The following is a 21538-nucleotide window of genomic DNA, read 5'->3' as shown; positions in this document are numbered from 1 at the left end:
GGAAACTTTTAATCTCTCAAGGATCATTTGGATATTTATGACAATATTCATGGGCCCTACAAAATTATCCACTATATATTTATAGAATTTTGAGTCCCATTTGTGGTTGCCTTGTCAGGGCCAGATCAAATGATTTCATGGGACTTCTGTGCCCTGCAGGCTGGACATCCCCCACCTCTGTCAGAGTATGAGCTTTACATGTAGGCCTTTGTCCAGATCTAATTTTGCAACATACTTAAACTGTGTGTGCTTTTATGCCTGTCCAGCAAAATAGAGAGAATACTTTTCACAACTAAACAACCTATCACATCAGGGAATGATGCGCCCCTTCCTTCTTAGCTCTTTCATGTCTTTACTTTGGTTTACTGCCTAATTTAACAGCTAGAAATTCATTCAGCTTTCCAAGTATCCCTTTTAGAGATACAAATGGTTTGTGAAAGTTTCAGGAACTAAGACACATTCACACATTTGTGTAAACTATTTCAATTTTCACTGCTTTTTTTCTATACTTAATTAGAGTTAGTTGATTAGAAAAATAAAGAAATAGATTTCTGTAAATGGGGTTTTGAAGATTGCTTTTACATTTGAAAGTATTGTGATTCTTGCTGAAAAGAAGGTATGAGAGGTAGAATTGGGATGCAAGCCAGCACCCTTAAATACCATTGGTATTTCTAGGACTTAGTGTGCCTCTGTCACTGGGAATGCACTTAATATATCTGCTCAGTTTTCTTTGACTGGTTTTAAACCTGGAAAGGCTGACATTTTCTTCTCACTCTTCTTAATCTTTGCACCCTCACTCACATTGAGGCAGGGGCCCTTGTTTCTAGGAAACAAGACTCATGTTAAATATACCCTTCTACTGCTTTTCATCAAAAGCTATACTTTAGGTAGTATACACTTGACTTCTAACTCCATGGAGACTGTGTGTAAGTAAATTGGGCCCTGAGTGTGATTCTAATTAAACCTTAACTTAGACACTGAGGAGAATGGAACCTAATTTTTAATTAAGTATTGAAGAGTGGGGAGACTGTGCTTTATTTAGCCACTTTATTAAGTAATGGACTGTGTTCCCTTTAACTTTCATTTCTATTAGTGTCAAATGTGTGTGTGTGTGTGTGCTTGTGTGTGTATGTGTTTAAAAGAACTATAATATTTGAAATTGGCAGTGTTGAACAGCCTTGTAATACTGTTCCATTCTGAAACAAAACTTGAAATTTCAGACAAATATACTCCACAGTTTGAAGTATGGTTTATTGCTTTTACCAGACCCTTTACCAGGATGGAAAGTAAACATTCCTTGTGCTGCCCTTTTAATCAACTAAGAACCTGAGTCCTGGTCAGGGCAAACATCCCTCTATAAAATGAAAAATGGGAGATAAATGTTTTACTTTTGTCTGTGTGACAGAATATCCTTTAAATGTAGACTGAAAGAGTATCAAAACCTTTCCTGGGAATTGAACAGTATATAATGTAATTCAAATGACCTCTGCCTCTGTTTTCAAACATTTCAATCAACAAAACAGAAAAATACTTTTGTGTGTGTGTGTGTGTGTGTGTGTGTATTAGTCCTAAGTTGTCAACTGGTTTTACCTGTTAATTGAAATAAATGAACTGATTGTCAGCAAAAGAAAAGAATATGTTTCATTGAAAAACAGACATTCTGTGTGAGTAACTCTTACAGAAAACAAGATGCCTAGACATTGACATTTCTCTCTTGGGCTATGACCTTGGAGTAGTGACACCAGGAAGAAGAACCTCAATTTTCAAACCTTGCATACAAAGCAGACAGCAGAAATTCTCGTGAGAAGGAGTGGAAGGTGGATCAATTATTTGTAGGGAGGGACACTCAAAGATTATCTGGCCCTGCCTTCTTTCATGGTAGAAGTTGGCACAAAAGAGCAGCCATTTGTTTTCTAGAACAATCGAGGGAAAGTTTGAAAGTACACACCCAAAAGACATAAAGCAAACATTAAGAAAAAAAATGGCCTGATGCAACAAAAATGTGTTCAGATATCTTCCAAACCTCAAGAAGCTTCCCATCAACTCAAAATCCAAAATTTCTGAGAAAAGTAATTAAGTACCTAGGGGAAAAAATAAAGATGTATCTGTTTCCCATATCATGACTCTTTTTTTTTTTTTTTTGACAGGCAGAGTGGACAGTGAGAGAGAGAGAGAGACAGAGAGAAAGGTCTTCCTTTGCCGTTGGTTCACCCTCCAATGGCTGCCTCTTCTTAATACACATTTAGTGAGGGATTTTGTAAAGATTACTCCATCACTGTTTTGGAAAGGATTTTTGGTGAACTGTTCTATACTACAAAAGGTGAGAGGACTGAAAAGAGCTTTAGGTATCTGAAAAGGAGGGGACAAATCTTTCTGTTCTACTGGAGTCTTTCTCTGGAAAAGGCAATGTGATTGTTGGGCTGAATGGGTCCCCTGTGCTGGAACTCAGGCGCCTGTGAATTGTTGATGAAGAGTCATAACACAGAACAGCACACCACAGCATGTACAGCTTACAATGTGGGCAACAAAGGGTTATCAGGACAGAAAAGGCATAAAAGCACAGAGAGGCAAAGCCAAGAAGTTACATCTCTAGGATGTGGGGTAGATATTGCAGTTTAGTGGCAAACAGACAGCATTCCCTCTCTCCTGTGTACAAGTTCAAAGCTTGAATTCCATCCCTATGATATTTGGTTTGAATTAATTCAGCACTGCATCAAGTGCCTGCAGTCTCCAACTGCATTAGTGTAGCGGGCTTGTTTCTGGGTCCCAGGTGGGTCCATGTATTTACCACCAGCTCGGAATCCAGTTTGCCTTTTGCTTGTCTTTAGTGGCCGGGTTTATTGAAGATTAAGACAAGGCTATTAAGTCTATGGTTGTTGTTTTTTTTTTTAAATTACACGGAGGAAATTTTTTAGATCATCTACTAGGAACTGCCAAGAGGAATACAAACCTTTTGGCTACAGTTAGACATTGTTTACATTCTCTGTGATAATTTGGAAGATGAAAATGAATCTGATGACAAAACTGTCCAAGTGGAATAATCTGAAGTAATTTAAGGTGCATCCATCAAACCACAGATTTTTTAGTAAGTAGTTTGAGAGAGATGGTGAGAGAGAAGGAGAAAGACTGCCTATCACTGGGATATTTCCTGATCCAGATGTTTTTAATGTCTAACATTTGCTTATATAAATCTGTACACATTCACTGGCAACACAATACTGTACAATGAACTATGAAGTAGTGGGTGGAGTAATTCACAAGATAATCTCCCTTCCCTTCCAAGGTGTCTAATAGCTTTGTCCTCTGGACACTGTAGTTCTAAAATAAATTGCAAGGCAGAATCATCTGTGGATGAGCACAAAGATAACTCCTAAAAAAAGGGGATTTCCAAAAACGTCTCATATTTTGTTATAGTGACATTGAAGTAGATGCCCTAGTCTTCCAAGGCCTTGGCCTATCTGATGAGTCTGATGGATTAAATCTATTGTTGCTTTCTTCCTCCTTAGGGAAAAACACTTAGTTGCAGTTACCTACTTTCAGTCCTGTAAGAGACTGATCACACCTATGAGAAACAAATATAATCTAGAGTGAAATATTTAACCTATCACTGTTGAATCTGTTGCAAGCATATTTGCTATTCAAGGTTGTGTGGTTGAGAGAGGGTGTATTCCATCACCCCACTCTCTCTTTACATGGGCCACTACCTCTAAACTGCAATCAGAGAGCTACTGCTTTGCAACACTGGAGGGACGCAGGCTTTCCCGTGGATCTCCCTACCCCACCTCCAGGTCTCCTGCAGTTGTAGTCAGGGTACAAACCTTCTTCCACACTTTATACAAGTGCTTAGACACTTCGCCAGCAGCCTTGGTTTTCAGAGGAAAAAAATAAAAATAGCACTTCATTAAAATGGAGCATGGAACCCAAAAGATATCATGGAATATGAGCCCTGAAAACATGAAGTTCCCCACCCATCGTTAGGAAGTCTTGGTGCTTCATTCAACATAAAGCCTTATAATAAGTACTGCAAAGAGATAAATCAAGACTGGGTTCTCAAAGAAGTTACTTGGTGGCAAGACTTAATTTTTATTTCTTTCATGCACCAAAAAATGACTTAAACCACATTTCAATATGTATGGTTAAAATGCGATAGCAAGCAATCTTCATCATTCCTTATAAAGCCTGTTTAAGGCATTCATGACTGAAATCAACCACTACACACACACACACACACACACACACACACACACACACGATTCCTAAATTAGAAGGTAAAGCATGCTTGATGACTTATTCTTTGTGGGTTTCTAGGGGGTAGAAATTGAGTGCAAGTGAGAAATGAGTCTTTCCTAACAATTTCCCCTTAGGAACTCCAGGGTGGTTGACATGAAAAGATAGGGATTTCCTCCCCTAGCTCCTGAGAGAGCTGCTTTGGCCTCTCCCATTGCCCGGAGGCCCAATCAGATTTGTCAGGAATGGAGCCCAAGTCACCTATAGAAAGAAAAGTTATTGCAAACCATGAAGAGGTAAACAAACAGAAAACACTTTCATCTAATTTGACTTTTGCTTTCATGAGAAGCACCAATAGATTGTGCATTATATTGCAATGTATAACTAGCTGTGAAAGCACAATAGGTTTTATATTTGTCATTCATCTGAACCAAAAAGATGTTTCCTTAGAGATTTTTTCTCCTTTCAATGTTGTACATTTTGAGGATAAAGAAGGAGAGTAAGAAGGTGTTTAGAAAACCAGACATTTTCTTGAGAAAAAGAAATTAAATGCTTTTAGACTATAATGAGTACTCTTTTGCTCCCTGCAGCTCAAATACCACAAGATGGATGTCTTGTGCTGTCAGCATGTTTAAATGACAAGGAGCAAATTAGAGTGAAGAAGAGGCCAGGTGGGGGACACTTTTTGGAAATATCTATAGTTTATTTCAAAGGCAGAGAATGAGGGAGAGGAGTCTTCACTTGTCCAGTCCTCATATGCTACATACAGTCATGACTGGGCCAGACTGAACCTAGGATCCAGGAACTCAACACCTGGGTGGCAAGAACCCCAGGGCATGAGCCATCATCTGTTGCCTCCAGGGTGCATACTGTAGGAAGTTGGATTGGAAGCAGAGTGAGAATGAGAGAATCAAACCCAGGCACTCAGATTTGGTATTTGGGCAATGTGCCAATCATACACTGCAGAGACAGTGTTTTTGGAAATGCAAAACATGCATGCATAATGTGTGTTCTCAAGAATGCAAGATAGTTATTCTTTTCAAATACGTCAACACCAGTGGCAACTTTATATTGTACATAGCCTAATTAAATTTGTGTTTCAGTTAATGCTATTTGGGGGAAGGGGAGAAGAGATAGGTAGGGCATGTGTCAAAAAAAAAAAAAAGTGTTCTAGTTTTTGAAATGAAATGCCATCTCATTTAAAACACCAACCAATTTCAAATTAAGTAAAAGGTGAAAGATACAATTTGAAGAGAAACCAGAATAGTCAAATTAAGTAAATAATAAATTATTCCCGGAGCTATTCTTTCACATTAAACACATCATCTTGTTCAGTACAGTGGGGAAAATGATGGACTATAGTTTTGATGTTCAAATGATTGGAGTTCTCAAAATTTTTTCTTTAGGTTCTGAAGGGCAAACTGTAAATTTTAATTTTAATTTGCAGTCATGAATACTTAAATTATTATAGTAAGATATACTGAGAATTTAAATTCATTTATCGTTATTTATCTAAATGACTTATATTTGCATTAAACTAAAACAAGTTTAAATTTGAATAATTGAGAATTAAAATTAAAGTAATCCTAAAATGAGAACCCAATATTGACACTTTTTTTAGCATTTGTCTTAAAATTAAGGATGCAAATTTAATTTGTTCCAGTAAACTTCTATTCTATTCTACTCTATTCTGTTCTTCTGTCATCAGTCTCAAAATAGAGTGCAATTAGAATTAATTTGTGAGTAACTCTTGAATGTCATTCCATAGACAAACCATTGACAGCCTCTGATTTTCCAAGTCTAAAATCAGTTTCTTCAACTTTGAAAAATGGGCCTAATGATACCCACTCATAGGATTATAGATGTGATAATGTATGCACATTTGCGACACAAACCAAGCACTATATAGACATTAGTTAGCACTGCTATTAATAGCACATGCAATTTAGAACCAATAAAACATATATCTGCAGATGGATGAGAGAAATCTGGAAAAGTGGAAATACATGAACATGAATCATTTTATCATCCCCTCTCTTCTCTGTGCAATTTAATTAAAATGCTTGAACAATGCTTTATTCTACTTATTTACATATGTATTAATTGTGAAGGAGGTTACCTTTTCAGTTCCCTCCTCTTTGAGACTAATAATGTCCAGATCAAAATTTTTCCTTAAGCCATCAGTTTTATTGAAGGTGATCCGCCCAGTCAAGCCATCCCACTGAGCCTGTAGACAAAAGGAATGTGGTGTTACTGTTGCACACTTATCATAATCCTAAAACCATCAAAATCATAATACCTCAAATTCATCACAGCATCCGATTATTTGGTTTCATCATGCTGTTGTAAACCACTGCATTGGTTCAGTGACTTGAAAACAGAAGGCTTCACTATTTTAGTAGCATTCATTTATTTTGTTAGTTCTAACATCTTGACACCAAACTCGTGATAATGATAACCTATGTGGGCAGGATGGAAGGAATTAATGTAAAATAGTCTTCAGATGATGTAAAAAAAGACTAGGAAGTCATAATGTTCTGTTGTCCAAGGTCAATCCAAATCCCCTTCCAAGTACTGTGAGAGGAAGTGTATCCCTCCTTTTTCTTTCTCTATGAAAAGGATTCTCAAACGTATGGGGTGTTTATGATTTTGGTCTTCAATTGTCAATTGAGCATTGTAGTTTCCTATGGCTGCTGTAGCAAGTTTTCACAAACGTGGTGGCTTAAACTAACAGAAATTTAATCTCTCACAGTTTCAGAGGCCAAACATCCAAAATCAACATCCGTGGGTAAAATCAAAGTGCTTGAAGAGCCATACTCCCTCTGCAACTTCTAAGGGAGACTCCATTCTCTTTCTCTTCCTGCTTCTGTTGGCTGTAAGCACTCCTTGTCATGTGGCCAAATCATTCTGTCTGTGTGGTCGCTTTTCTTCCTCTTCTTCTTGGGTCTGTGTGGAATCTCCCTCTGCTTCTCTGTTAGAGGGACACTTCTGATTACATTTAGGAAACCCAAGATAATTTTCCCACCTCAAAAATCCATTACATGTGTATTAATTGTACATAATATCTGTGATGACACATGAATATGTGATTACATATGAATATGTGCTTTTGTATTTGAATATATGTACATATTATATATGTTTGCATTTTTGCATATGCATATATATATATATATATTTGTGTCTAATTTTGTCAAACATGGAAATATTTACAGGTTCCAAGGTTTAGAAAATAGACGTCTTTTGAGAGATCCAGTATTCTACCTACCACATGCATTAACATAATTTTAGGACATTAAACTAGAGATTTTATTTTATTTATTTATTTTTAATTATTTATTTTATATATAGAAGTCATGCAGCACATCTTTAGTAGTTTTAGTTTTAAAAATGGCCCTTGTGTTTGTTGCACTTCAACTTGTAGCTGACCTTTGACAATCTTTTACAATTTGAGTTTCATTTACAAATGAAGATAAAGGAAAATTCAGGTCTTTATGTACTCTTAGCTATTTTTTCTCCCTTCTGACTTTACAAAATTCTTCAGATATGTTTAAAATGTGAAGAAGATCTGCAGCCTTATGCTACCATCCCTCCATGTCTTTGGATTCTGCATCCATTGTTTCAATCAATTTTGGATCCACAATATATAAGGAAAAAAATCACATCTGTACTGAAAATATATAGACGTTTTTCCTTGTCATTATTTCCTATATGATACAATAAATAATTATATATATAGCATTACAGAATGCTTAGCATTGTATGTAATCTGGACATGATTTAAAGTATATGAGAATATATGGTGTAGGGTATATGCAGAAACCACATCATTTTATGTAAGAGACTGCATCTACAGACTTTGGTATCCACAGGTGTTCTGAAGCCAATCTCCCATGGAAACTGAGGGTTGATTTTACTGTATCTATAGTGGCTCACACCACGTCTGCCAACTAAATATAGTTACTCATTTGACCAAGGAACAGAGCAATGTGGTGGAAAGGGCATGAGTTTTCCAGAGAGCTGGGTTTGAATCTCAAATCTGACTTCAGGATTTGAATCTGGACTGTGTCAGATTTTAGTGTTTGATTCATGCACAGATTCCTGTGAGGTTTAAATGACACATGATACAATTTGTAACAAATTGAGGACATTAAAAATATTAACAATCATTAATTACAACTGCCTCTTACTTTCATTCCCTGCTTCATAACTATATAGTTGGATTTTTATTACTTTATGTGTCAGGCCTCACATATCTGATATTTACTGGTCTCTACTGGCTTTCATTTTATAAATCATTACAATATTCATTATGTCCCAAACCAGTTTTCATATTCATGCAAATCCACTCAGCACATAAAACATATAATGGATATTCATGCCACTTACAAATTAATCTAAATATTAACTTTGCATTGGAGGTTGTAATGGTTAATTTCATGTATCAATTTGATTAGGCTATGAGATGCCCAGATATCCAGGCAAACATGACTTCTGGATGTGTCTCTGAATGTGTTTCCTGAAGAGATTATCATTTGCATTGGTGGCCTGAGGAAGGCAGAGTGTGCTCTCCAATGTGAGCTGGCATCACACAATATATTGATGGTCTGATTAGAATAGAAAAGTGGAGGAAAAGAGATTATGTACTCTGTTAGGCTGCCACACCTGCAGCAGAGATCTCCTGCTCTCAAACTGGAATTACACCATCAGAGTATTGAGTCTCTGGTCTTCAGACTTGGGCTGAAATTATTCCACCAACTTTCTTGGGCTTATAATTTGCAGATGAAAGACATGAGATTTCTCAGCCTGCAAAATAGTGTTGGCCAGTTTCTCGGAAGTCTCTCTCATTTCTCTCTCTCTCTCTCTCTCTCAACACACATACACATTTCTATATAGGGATTCCTGAGCAATTTTATTGAAAATGCATATTATGGGGTAAGACTATGCATGGGTTTCAAACAAGTTTTGCACCAAAATAAGTATATCTTTTAATTTCATTTTCCATGAATTGTTTGTAGTACCCTCATACATGCATGCACACATGCATTCAAACACACACACATACATATGTTAATCCTAATCTGTCTATTTCTCTGGAGCATCCTAAATAATACAGAGATCTGTTAACAGTTAGCTTAAAGTATCTCTTCGGAATTTTTCACACTATTGTTTCATGTGCAACCACGACTGGAACAGGTCTGGGCTCTCTCACCTTTGTGCACTTGCTCATCACATCTTGTGTCTTCTACTCAATGTGCCACACTCCTGTTCATCTTAAAGACTGTGTACTATGCTGTTTTGGTTCAGATTCACAGTTTTCCGATTCAAAGCACAGCACTCCCAGCCTATATGACTCTGACCAGTATTTCTTTGTTATTTCCTTTTTACCTAACCATATACCCTTATTCTTTTCATTCCTTAAATCCTCAAATAGATTGGAAGCTTGGCAGCAAAATCCAATTGTCTTATTAAATCATGTTCCCTCTAATATCTAACCTAGCACTCAGATATTTAATATTTTCTTATTCTAATTTGTTCTATAATTTTGTTAATATTCATGTTTTATTTTTCTGCCTTCCTTCAATTCTCTCTCTTATTTAAACCTACAACTCCTCAGCACTGTGGTTTGCTTACAGTGTGTACTCCAAGTGTTCTTGTGCTAGAGGCTTGTCGTCTGGTGTGACAGCGTCAAATTAATAAGAGGTGAGGCCTATAGGGAGGTGATTAGGTCAAAGGGGCTCCACCCTCATGATGAATTAGCTCAAGAGTAGATCAGGTCTGGTGGGACTGGGGTGGATCCTTTGAGAATGGATTGTCACAAAGAGAGGCCACCCAACATGCTTGGTCAGTTCTGCACTCAGCCAGTTCAGTTTCCACTTCTCTGTCAGATTGTAACACAGTGAGGAGGCCCTCACCAGGGAGACAGGGCTGTGCTGTTCAGACTCTCCATCCACTAGAATTGACAACCAAATAAACCTCCTTTCTTTAGGTTAGCCAGTGTCAGGCATTTGGTTATAGCAACAAAACACAGTCTAAAAATTCAATTCATAATCCAATCTGAAAATACTGAGAATGCGGTAGAGTGCAGGTCAAGAAGACAAGTTTAGTCTTTAAGCCATTATCATGCTTTGTGGCTGTGCCTAAGTCATTGTGTCCTCTTTTAGCCCACAGAAGAGTGTCATGTTAAGTGACAATTTTGAATAAAATGACTCTTAGTTCTGCAATGCTGCATTGGTATGGACCTTAATATAGTTGACAACCAATTGTCAGGCACCTATGATGAGCAAGCTATGCTGTATGAAACATAAAACATAGCTAGCAACACCAAACTATAATGTAAAACATACTGCTCCCTGAGGAGAAAAGATTATTACAAACTTTGGTTTATTTCTTTCTTTCACTGTTAATTCATTTGAAAAATATTCATTTATTAAGCATCTTCTCTGTGCCAGGAACTATGCTTGGAATACTGCATCTAGCAGTTTGCAGTTTAGTAGAGATAAGCATGTTAATGCATTTCCATAAAGCACAGTTAAGTGGGAGGATAAAGATTTACACAGAGTGTTGAATAAAGAAGTGTGGAAAAGAAGCACTTATCCCAACTGCAAAGAAAGAGTCAGCAAGATTCCTGGAGGCAAGAATTCCTGAGCTCTCCAAGGATGAGAAATTGGCTAAACAAAGATTCACAGCCAGGTTAAAAGTGGGAAGTAAAGAATAAATTGTAAGTTTGCAGAAGTCTATAATGCAAGGTAAGAAACAGTGAGAAACGAGCTTGGGAAGGCAGGCAGGCGTTGATCAAAAAGGTGTTATGAATCATGCTAGTTGCCTTGGCAATTGCTCAGTCCATGTTTAGGAACCAAGGGAGTGTTTTAAGCATAAGAGTGCCATGATCAGATGTGCTTCATAGGGAGAATGTTTTAGAAGAACTGTGAAGGATGGTGTGGGGAAGGTCCAGGTAGCTAGCAGGGGTTTAGTTAGCAGGTTATTCTCATGGAGCAAACTTTATGGTTTCATCTTCATATGCCTACATATGGACACAAAAATAGCATAATTCTGCATCTTCCTGCTCCATCAACTTAAATAAAATTAACTTTTTAAAAGATTTATTTATTTATTTGAAAGTCAGAGTTACACACACATACAGAGAGAGAGAGAGAGAGAGAGAGAGAGAGAGAATCTTCCATCTGTTGGTTCCACACCAAAGCCAGGAGCCAGGAGCTTCTTCCAGGTCTCCCTGTCCCATGTAAGTGCCAGGAACCCAATTACCTGAGCCATCACCACTGCCTCCCAGGATCCACCTTAGCAATAACTGGAGTCAGGAGCTGGAACTGAGTACAGAGACCAAGTATTCTAATGTTTCACATAAGCAAATTAACTGGTATTTTACCTGATAGGCTAAATACGCTCCCTAATCATTTGCTATTAATGGGAAATAGTTTCACAGTAAGATAGACAGAGTTTCACAAGGATTATGTCAAGAAGTCAACCTAAAATGTTGAGAACCAAGATAATTAGACAAAAAACATATTTTCAGGTAGAATAGCTATCACAGTAGCAGCACACTTTATTGACGATAATGCTGCAAGTTTAATAAAGTTAATATCAAGAAGTGAGACAAGGAGAGGAAAAGGCTCTCCCTCTCCTCTAAGCAGTCTAGATGGCAAATCAGCTGAGAATTGCCCTAGCACTGTAACATGTTGAAAAAAAGGCTTCAGGACTTTGTCTCTAGAGCTTATGGCCCAGGGAGAAGACAGTAATGCCAAACGCGAGCACTTGCTTTAAAAATGAAATAGCTGAGGCAGCTTCATTGTACAGTAAGTCAGATGAGTCAGATCTCTGCTTGTGACATCAGCATCCCATATTTGAACACTGCTTTAAGTCCCAGCGGCTCCACTTCTGATTAAGCTCTCTGTTAATGTACCTGGGAAAGCAGAGAATGATGATGCATGTGCTTGGGCCCTGTTACCCCTCTAGAAGAACTGGACAGAGTTCTGGAACCCTGACTTCTGCTGGAACTGCTGGCCTAGCCTCAGCCCGAGTTGTTATAGCCATTCAGGGAGTGAACCACTAGGTGGAAGATAGATCTCTCTCTCTCTCTCTCTCTCTGTCACTCTGCCTATCAAATAAATAAATCTAAAAAATAAAAAATTGAAAAACTGAGATGAAATTTCTTTTAATTGTCAGTGGTAACACCTGTTGTTACTCTGGCTGAAACACAATACTCCCTTCTCTGCACAGTGACAAAGTGGTCTACAACTACCACAAGTAGGGTGCATCATCCTCCTTGCTATACTGAGGTGTACTTCCTGGCGTCACAATCTCTTCTTCCTCTCACATACCAATCCTAATTTTTTACTCTGTTCACCCTTCTTATTTTTCAAGCCCAAAACAGGCTTTGAAAATTTGTAGGTTAAATGAGAGCCGTAAAATAAGTCCAAGGGTTAAGCTCACAGCATTTGCCCACATGTGAAAACAACTTATCCAAGGCTTGGGTTCCATGAAAATACCCTCTGTGTCAGGGATTTGTATTAAATCAGTGCTCAGGTTCTTTCTTTGGACTTCTGAACAAGACATGGTTCTAACCCCTCCTGATCTGTTTGGAAGGAGGTAGTTATCTTCATTAAATTCTGTAGAATTTTCATAAAGCTTTTCTTAAAGGCAACTTTTCCCTGATGGGGTTCATGTTGTGTCAATTTTCTACATTGTCCAGACTACATGGGGCACTCTGAAAATGTACAGAATTGGTAGCATTTATCTCTCCACGTAGCATATGGATCATGGCAAGGTCTTAAAATCCAGTTCAGAAATCCAATTTTGTATGTTTATTGTGTCACTTTGTTTGAATTTTCTTGAGCTGATTTTATACTTGAACTTAGTGTTCCAGTCACTGGTGCAGAGTAATTCCCACTTCTTGCTTTCCTCCCTGATCATCCAAGTGGCAAAAAATGTTTCCCTATTGTGCTCTGACAATGCTTCTTCCCTGACTCAAAAATATCTACAAAGACATCCTGCCTGGTTCTTTACTGAATTGTATCTTTTGACCTTCAAAGTCCAGTTTTCCTTGCTGCCACAATCACCCATGTTTTTGTGCCTCCTAGCCATAGACAATTTATAGTTTTGTATGTGCTCTTTGTGTTTTACAAAGTAAATGTCAATGAGTGTTTATTAATCACTAAGTACACTATTGATTAGGGAAAATGTGCAATGAGTAGTTCCTGGATAAGATGAATAAGATGCATAGGAATCCATTTTCTGGGACAGGGCTGAAGCATATGCAGTTTAGATAATCATATATAATTATATTATTCATAATTACAATTTACTTGCCTTATGTAGTAAAACATTTGTGGAGGGGACAATTATATCACACTTAACTGAAAACAATACTTAAACTATTGTTCCTATTTTAGGAAACAGCTTTAATTTCTACCCTGCAGGAGCTCTCTTGACAACAACTGCTTAATAGCAACTAAATGAAATGGTGTGACTTTTTCCCTTTATTTTTAATGGATACATTTTCTGATGAACAAAAGATAGGAATCCAGAGGTAAACATTAGGAAAAGAAAAAACAGTTCATTATATGTCTTATTTGCATATTCTTTCTCAAGATGATATTTGGTTTTTACGTTTCTATTTATTTTCATTTTATTTGTAAGGCAGAGAAACAAAGAGAATCTATCTGTTGGTTCACTCCCCAAATGTCCACAACAACCACGGATGGGCCAGGTGAAAGCCAAGTATCCCAGAACTCAGTCCAAGTATCCTACCTGTGTGGCAGGAATCCAAGTACTTGCACTGTCATCTGTTGTCTCTCAAGGTGCACATTAGCAAGAAGGTGGATCCAAAGTAGAGGAGTGGGGATGGAAACCAGGCACTCCAATATGCGATGCAGATGTTCCAAGTGGTGTCAACTATTGCATCGAATGCCAGCCGTTAGATGATACTTCTTGTCCAAATTTTGCATGTACCTATTTTGATGTTGGGGAGTTACATGGCTAATATCTAACTCCAGGTTCTTATTGTTGACAGCACTTAATATTAGAAAGACTGCTTTCATTCCTTTTCCTCCTAAATGAAAAACATTGTTTTGGATCCAGATTCTGTGAAATTAAATGTTCTTTTATGTAATTTGTATCTGGTGAAGCTGTTAGTGACTTCTGTCTAACAAGAAATTGAAAGGTTTTAATTTTATTGCAGTTTGCCTTTCCTGGTGGCCTCTACAAGCACTCTTGCTCTAGATGTCCCTGGAATGACCTCTATCATCCCACTGGTTCCCTAGAGTTAAATACATCTTTGATGCTTGCTTTTTTTGTATTTTTTTTTTTTTTTTTGACAGGCAGAGTTAGATCGTGAGAGAGAGACAGAGAGAAAGGTCTTCTTTTACCGTTGGTTCATCCCCCAATGGCTGGCCGCGCTGTGGCCGGCGCACCGAGCTGATCGGAAGCCAGGAGCCAGGTGCTTCTCCTGGTCTCCCATGCGGGTGCAGGGCCCAAGCACTTGGGCCATCCTCCACCGCCTTCCCGGGCCACAGCAGAGAGCTGGACTGGAAGAGGGGCAACCGGGACAGAATCTGGCACCCTGAGCGGGACTAGAACCTGGGGTGCCTGCGCCGCAGGCGGAGGATTAACCTATTGAGCCGTGGTGGTGGCCCGCTTTCTTTGTATTTGTATTAAACTTTTACTTGTAACTGTTGTAAACAGTGCTTGGACTGTTTTAGAGAGTTCTGCCTAGGCGTCCAAATTCACTCACCTGCCAGAGACAACTTTGTGGGTCGTTGAATTGAAAGCATAATGGAATTTTCTTTTTTTCTGATGCTGTCTCCCCTTGCCTTCTCCCCTCTCCATTCTCCTCTCCTCTTACCGGTTAGAGGAGGCTTTCAAGGGATGCATATGCCCCTACAGGGTTGTGCCATACGTGCTCATCCATATAAGGTAGTGAGCTACTCCTTTATTTACAAGGTGCAAAAAATATGTCCCAAATTAGGAAAAGTATAGTGAACATGTTTGGTATAGAAGCTTTCAGGGAAAGAAGTATTTGGAGTCTTATCAAGATTGCTCAGCTTTTGTGAGTTCACTAATGATACTTATTTTAAGCTTTGTGAATTGTGTTTTTTTTTTTTTTTTTTTTTTTTTTTGCCAAGTAAGACATTAATATCAAAGTAGAGTTCTGCTTTCCCTCTTTTAAAATGACAACCAGATTTGGAATATTTAGTCTGCTTTCCACAAGTAGACAGGAATGTTCATCATTTATCTTCCTTGCGATCTGCCCTGACAGACTTTCATTCCTATCATCAGCAAGTGGTTTCTACCTCACTTTTGTGTATGTGTGTGAAGGTTTGCTAAAAGCTGCTCTCTGGGAACTGGGATTTTGTCAAAATGTGGCAGTCTCAGAGCTGCACAGAAAGATATTGCCAAATACTCTTACCCATTGGCACTTAAGTAGAGTCATTGGTACAGATTTTGGAGTTTAAAGTGACAGAGTCAAGGCAACTATAACTAAATCAGGATTTCCAGGGCTCTGTTTAAGATCCAAGAGCAGAAGATACCAGGAAAGCAGAGTGTTGTCCCCACATTCAGTAGTGTAAGACATCAGTAGGATTTAATGAACTGCTGAGGGAAATCTAATTGTGGTTATTCACTTAAACAGTTTTAAATATTCCACAAAGGGAGGGAAAATATCCCTTCTCTTCTTGGTCTATCTTTAATCGCTGATTTAGTATCAGACAAATGATGCATTGTTTATGCAGTACTTTAGTTACCTCGACCCTCTGCATTAGCAAACTACTCATCAATTTTTATAGCACTGTGTTTATTTGCATAAAATCTGTACTCTTTTTAAGTTGGGATACGGTTGTATAAACTGGTTGTATAAGTATATTTATGTCCAATGTGATAGTTAATTTTATGCATCCACTTGACAGGGTCACAGGTTGCCCTAATTAAACAATATTTCTGAGTATGTCAGAGAGAGTATTTCCAGATGAGATTAGCACATGAATTCACGGACTGTGGGTAAGCATAAGCTCCTCTACTGAGGGTCTGGACAGAACAAAAGGTAAAGAAGAAGGAATTTGTGTTCCTTTGTGTCTGTCTTACTGCTTGAGCTGGGACATCTCATGTCACTGTCTACTACTCTCAAACTGGGAGTTACATCATCAGGTACCTGGTTCTCAGGCTTTTGGACTCATACTGAGACCATCAGGTTTCCTGGGTCTCCAGTTTGCAGATGGAAGATCAAAGGACTTCACGTTCCCTGTCCTGGTAAGAGCCACTTACTCCTAATAAGAGATAAATATACATATTTTAAATAAGAGTTACACACACACATACACACACACAATTATTTCTGTTTCTCTGCAGAACCCTGAGTAATATGCTGGGATTGCCATGTTTGAGAACAAATCTCATTTAATCAGGCATAGCAAACCACCATTGAGGAATAGGTGTTGTACTTCAAATGTGGAACTGGTGTCCAGACAACATCTCAAAGTGAGAGCAAGATTCACCAAAATGTTTTCACACTGTAGAAATATTGTCCAGGTACATTTCTTGAATTAATTTTCTACCCTTTAGTGATAGTATGAATAGTGTCATGTCCTCACCTCACATACAATGTTCATGTTCTGATCCCAAGATCTTAGAATGTGGCTAAAGAGTTCTGCAAATATGGTGAAGCTAAGAATCTTAGGAGAGAGTGCTAGATTTTGGGGGTATGCCAGGTGAGATCACAAGGGTCCTTTTAAAAGGGATCCAGGAAGGGTCAGACAGAAGGTTATGTGATGGCAGAGACAAAAGAGAGAGACTGAAAGATGCCACATTGCTCCTTCTGATGACAGAGAAAAGGGTCTGCACACAAAGGATTTCAGGAGACCTCCAACAGTTGGAGAAGGAAAAGGCAGTGATGTCCCCTGCAGTGTACAGAAAGAATCAGCCTGCTAAGACCTCAGGTTTAGCTCAGTGAAGCCCTTGTCAGACATCGGACTTCCACAACTAGAATATATTAACTTTCATTGTTTTTAAACACAACATTCATGGTCATTCACTTCAGCAGCAACAGGAAACTAATAAACCTCTGAATACAAGAGCAAATAAAAGCAACAAAAGGCATTTCTTGAAAAAGACAGGCTTTTGTTAATATCATCAGAGTCCTTTTGAAATTTCCATACAGAAATGTATTTTTGGCTCTTGTAGCTGCTTCAAACAGTAGGTCCATGTTTGCTGTCCATACTCAAAGAGGCTCATATGGTTCATTAACACCCTTGACTGCTCTCATGTAAATTAATCAGGTCCAAACACAATGACACCAGACTTTTTCTAATACAAATACTCTTTAGAAATTATTTATGATACAACAGAAAATTGTTGAGAAAATTATCTAAAACTTTGAAATAAAACAGAAGAATGACTGTTGGAACACAGCCTTATAAAATCATCTATCAGGTCCATCCAAGGATGACTTAATTCTCTAGGGAATTATATTTCTGTTTGTTTTACTATTTTCTATTTAGGGTCAAGACCATGAAATTACATGTTAACTTATAGATTTTTTTCTTCCAACAGAGATGCAAATAATTCATTTCTGGTACCAAAGATGGTGTCAAAGGGTATGGCTTTATTGTCATTTAGGATGATAAACAGTTTTATTTCTGTCTCAACATGCTTGTTTCTGTTATTCTCTCCAGGTAAGCTGCATAATCACTGTTTTATCCAATTCTTCAGCAAACCACATTTGCTGTCCAGATGGTGCCATGACTAAAGATTTAAGTATATTTCTGGCATCTACTTACTTTATATTTGAGTGAAACTCATCTTGATAATTGTATAACACTATATATTGACAAAATCTGTGTGGCATATATATATATATATATATATAAAACATATATAATCCCATCTCTTGTTACAGCAGCCTTGTGATATTATAAACAAGATACCTTTCAACATAATCATAGCAAATTCTAATTGTTACCAGGTTTCAAAGTCTGAGCATGGTGTATCAGGAGTATTTGACTTTGGAATGAAATTATGTGGGTTTCAATTTTGACTCTACCTTTGATTTGCTGGGTATCCCTGGGCAAACTCCTTCATGCTCCATTTGAAAAAAAATCATGCTGTCTTTATATAATTTGTGTAAAGATGCAAAGTGATAATAGTTCAAAGCATTAAACAGAGTACTGTCAAAGAGGAAGCTCAACACAAATCAGTCTCCTTAGTATCTTGAACAACCTAAGATTTTCTGACTTCTCCCCACAGATACATGATTACTCAAAGTTCAGTTTGCAATGAACCGTTCTCTCTTTCAGAAGCTTCTTCATGCTTCTTGTCAGTGAAAAAAAAAAAAACAAAAAACAACTCCTTAAGAGCAAGTATACTAACATAGAGGCTGTCACATTTTAGAGGAGCACAACATCACTGGGGCACTAGTGTGAAGTGGGAGCCAAGGATCTGCATTTTTTTTTAACAAGCATTGCAGTTAGTTTTGATGAAAAAGTTATCAAAGTACACTCTAAGGATCACCTGAATGGGAATCAAACTTGTCAGCTCCTAAAATGCTATGTTGATTGTCTGATTCTAATTCCAAAGAAGTTTGCATGCTTATGATTTAGGGATCTATCTATGTATCTATCTATCTATCTATCATTTGTCTGGAGGATATAATTGAAAAGTAAATGGTAGCACTGATAATAGTGTTACATAGCTGGGAATATGAGGTATGGGTAGTATGGCCAGTGCAGCTTTCAGGAGAAGATGGAGATGGAACTTGTCATTGAAGAAAAATAGCATGTAAAAAATGTATTTTCTTAGGTCTCTTCATATTATACTGGGCCGATAAAACATTGTAATGTAGTTGAACACGTACATATTGGATCTAGGTTATTTATAGAAATAATATAGATCACTTTGAGAGTATGGTTTTTAGTGCAGTGTAGGAAAGGAAGATTTAATCGATGCTTGCAAAGACTCTTGCCCTAAAAAAGTAGATTTGCTCCCCACATATCTTACTTGTTATAATTATTCCTTGGGATCATGATGACTCCACAGGTCCTGCTCTGGCGATCTACATATCAGTTCTTAGCATGAACCAAAGCCAAGATGTTCTTTCCCCAGACTCCCTCAGTGGAGCACTAGCCTGATCATAATCGGGATTCCACTGCAGGCCAAAGCTCATACATTAGTGTGGATCTGACAGAGGCTCAGAAGCATTAGGACTGTACCCAGTGTTTCAGAGATGGCTGTAGCCCTGAAGTCCTAGAGGAATTTACACTGCTCTCTAGGTATTTCTTAGTACTACTACAGGGTAACAATCACAGTCATTATAATATAACTTACCTTGGGGTTCAGATTTCTCATTACAGCACTTCCCTAAAACAATATTTTAAACTGAATAGAGAATAAAAACACACTGCTGTGGTTGAAATGTGGCTTGAGATTTTGCCCCATAGGTTCATGTGCTGGAAGCTTAGTCTCCAGTGTGGCAGTGTGAGGTGATAGAACATTTAAGAGGAAGGGCTCAGTGCAAGGTAAATAGATCACAGGGGTATTGCACTTAAAAGGGATTAAGGGGACTGGCACTGTGGTATAGCATGTAAAGTCTCCACCTATGGTGCCAGCATTAAATATAGGCACCGGTTCAAGTTCTGGCTGTTCCACTTCCGATCCAATGCACCTTGGAAAGTAGTGGAAGATGGCCCGAGTGCTTGGGCCCCTGAACCCATGTGGGAAACCCAGGAGAAGCTCCTGGCTTCAGATTGGCCCAGATACAGCAGTTGTGGCCATTCAGGGAGTGAACCAGTGAAAGGAAGATCTTTCTCTCGCTGCCTCTGCCTCTGCCTCTCTGTAACTGCCTTTCAATTAAATAAGTAAATATTAAAAAAAAAAAAAAGGATTGAGATGATTCTCACAGGGTGAGTTAGTTCTCATGAGAATGGCTTGGTATAAAAAGAGCAAGCTTGGTCCCTGACTCTGGCTTCCTGCCTTGCCGTGTGATCTCTTCTGCATATGTTTGTGCATTGTGATGCCATCTGCCATGAGACACTACAGGCCGGTCAGGTGGGGCTGTCAGATCTTGGACTTTCAGTCTCCAAGACTGTGAGCTAAAGAAACCTTTTTATTCACTGCCGATCTCAGGTCTTTTATGAAACAGACTAAGAGAGGTGCCTCTCCAAAACACTTTAGGACTATTCTCTGCTGTCCTGCCCACCCCCATCTATACTCATGTTCCACCCCAATGTATATGAACTTCCTGTTTCAACATGTGGATGCCTTCTCGGATTCTGTGCCCCTTCATAATTCATGAATTTACATTTAGTACTCCCTCTACATGAATTTTCTTCACTTCAACAAGTTTTATTTAAACTTGTTTATTAATAGAATGCAAGCCTCCCAAGGACAGGAATCGGAATCAGTTTTGTACACTGATCTATCCTAGCCAACAACAATAGTCCCCGGCACCTAGTAAGTGTTTCTAATTTCTTGTTGAATGAGTGAAAGAATTGATCAAGAGAAATTCAAATGTTAGCTCTTTTCTAAAGCTGTCCTGAATCCTTTCAAACAAAAGGTATAGCTTTTGCCTCTGGGTTTAAATAGTGTTTTATCAGTGTTCTCTGGCACACATCACAGCAGTCTTGTACTGAAGTTTGTTGTGTATGTATTTCCCCCTAGGTTATGGTTTCCTTAAATTAGGTGTGTTGTGTATTCATCTTTTACCTTCATGGCTCAGCATTCCTTTTGCACCTGACAACACCATATGCATAGGTTATACCTACTAATTAAACTGAATTTCTAAGACCTTCCAAAAATGACATGTAATACTATAACTTCGGAAGAGGCAAAAATGACATACATTGATGAGAATTATTTTGAAACAACATGAGCTCTTCTCTGTGAAACCTTCCAATGTCAGAAAATATTTGATTCTACCTAGATCACGATATGACAACATTTTTCCCAAACTTAGTCTCCTTTAACTTTGGATACCCTGCAAATATTGAGACCTCTATGACTATGGGGGAATCATTTCGCTCCATAAAACTTCTGTGTCTTCTTCTATAATATGAAGATGTCAGACAGTACAATCTCCAAGAGTCTACCATCCCATTCCTTCCTCTATCTGGCTTGGAAATTTGCCCGAATTCCCAACAAGTGCTTACATAAGCACCTGCTGCCTGAATGTAGCACATAGCAGTCTAGGAATCCATCCTAACACTAACAGCTAAAACTGTATGTCCAAAAGTTAAACCAGTGCCACGGCTCACTAGGCTAATCCTCCGCCTGCGGCGCCGGCATCCCGGGTTCTAGTCCCGGTTGGGGC

The 21538-nt window shown here is 38.3% G+C and overlaps 1 protein-coding gene across 10 annotated transcripts in view; it reads right to left on the bottom strand.

The window, feature by feature from the left end:
• Window positions 1-21538, bottom strand: part of GRIK1 (glutamate ionotropic receptor kainate type subunit 1) — a 431814-nt gene that overhangs the window by 56682 nt on the left and 353594 nt on the right. For 6 of the 10 annotated variants that reach the window (XM_089330593.1, XM_070071886.2, XM_051819209.3 and 3 more), the window contains 2 exons: window positions 6347-6454; window positions 3819-3863 (listed from right to left, as the gene is read on the bottom strand). In XM_089330593.1, the coding sequence (XP_089186719.1) occupies window positions 3819-3863; window positions 6347-6454 (153 nt within the window). The remainder of the gene's footprint in view (window positions 1-3818; window positions 3864-6346; window positions 6455-21538) is intronic. The other 4 variants (XM_051819208.3, XM_002716785.6, XM_089330594.1 and 1 more) reach the window with 1 other exon arrangement.

Source organism: Oryctolagus cuniculus, chromosome 4, assembly GCF_051225735.1.
Source record: "Oryctolagus cuniculus isolate XC-2025 breed Fujian yellow rabbit chromosome 4, ASM5122573v1, whole genome shotgun sequence".
Classification (NCBI taxonomy): Eukaryota; Metazoa; Chordata; class Mammalia; order Lagomorpha; family Leporidae; genus Oryctolagus; species Oryctolagus cuniculus.
Note: the sequence above shows the minus strand (reverse complement) of the source record. Positions and strands in the feature narration are given on the sequence as shown.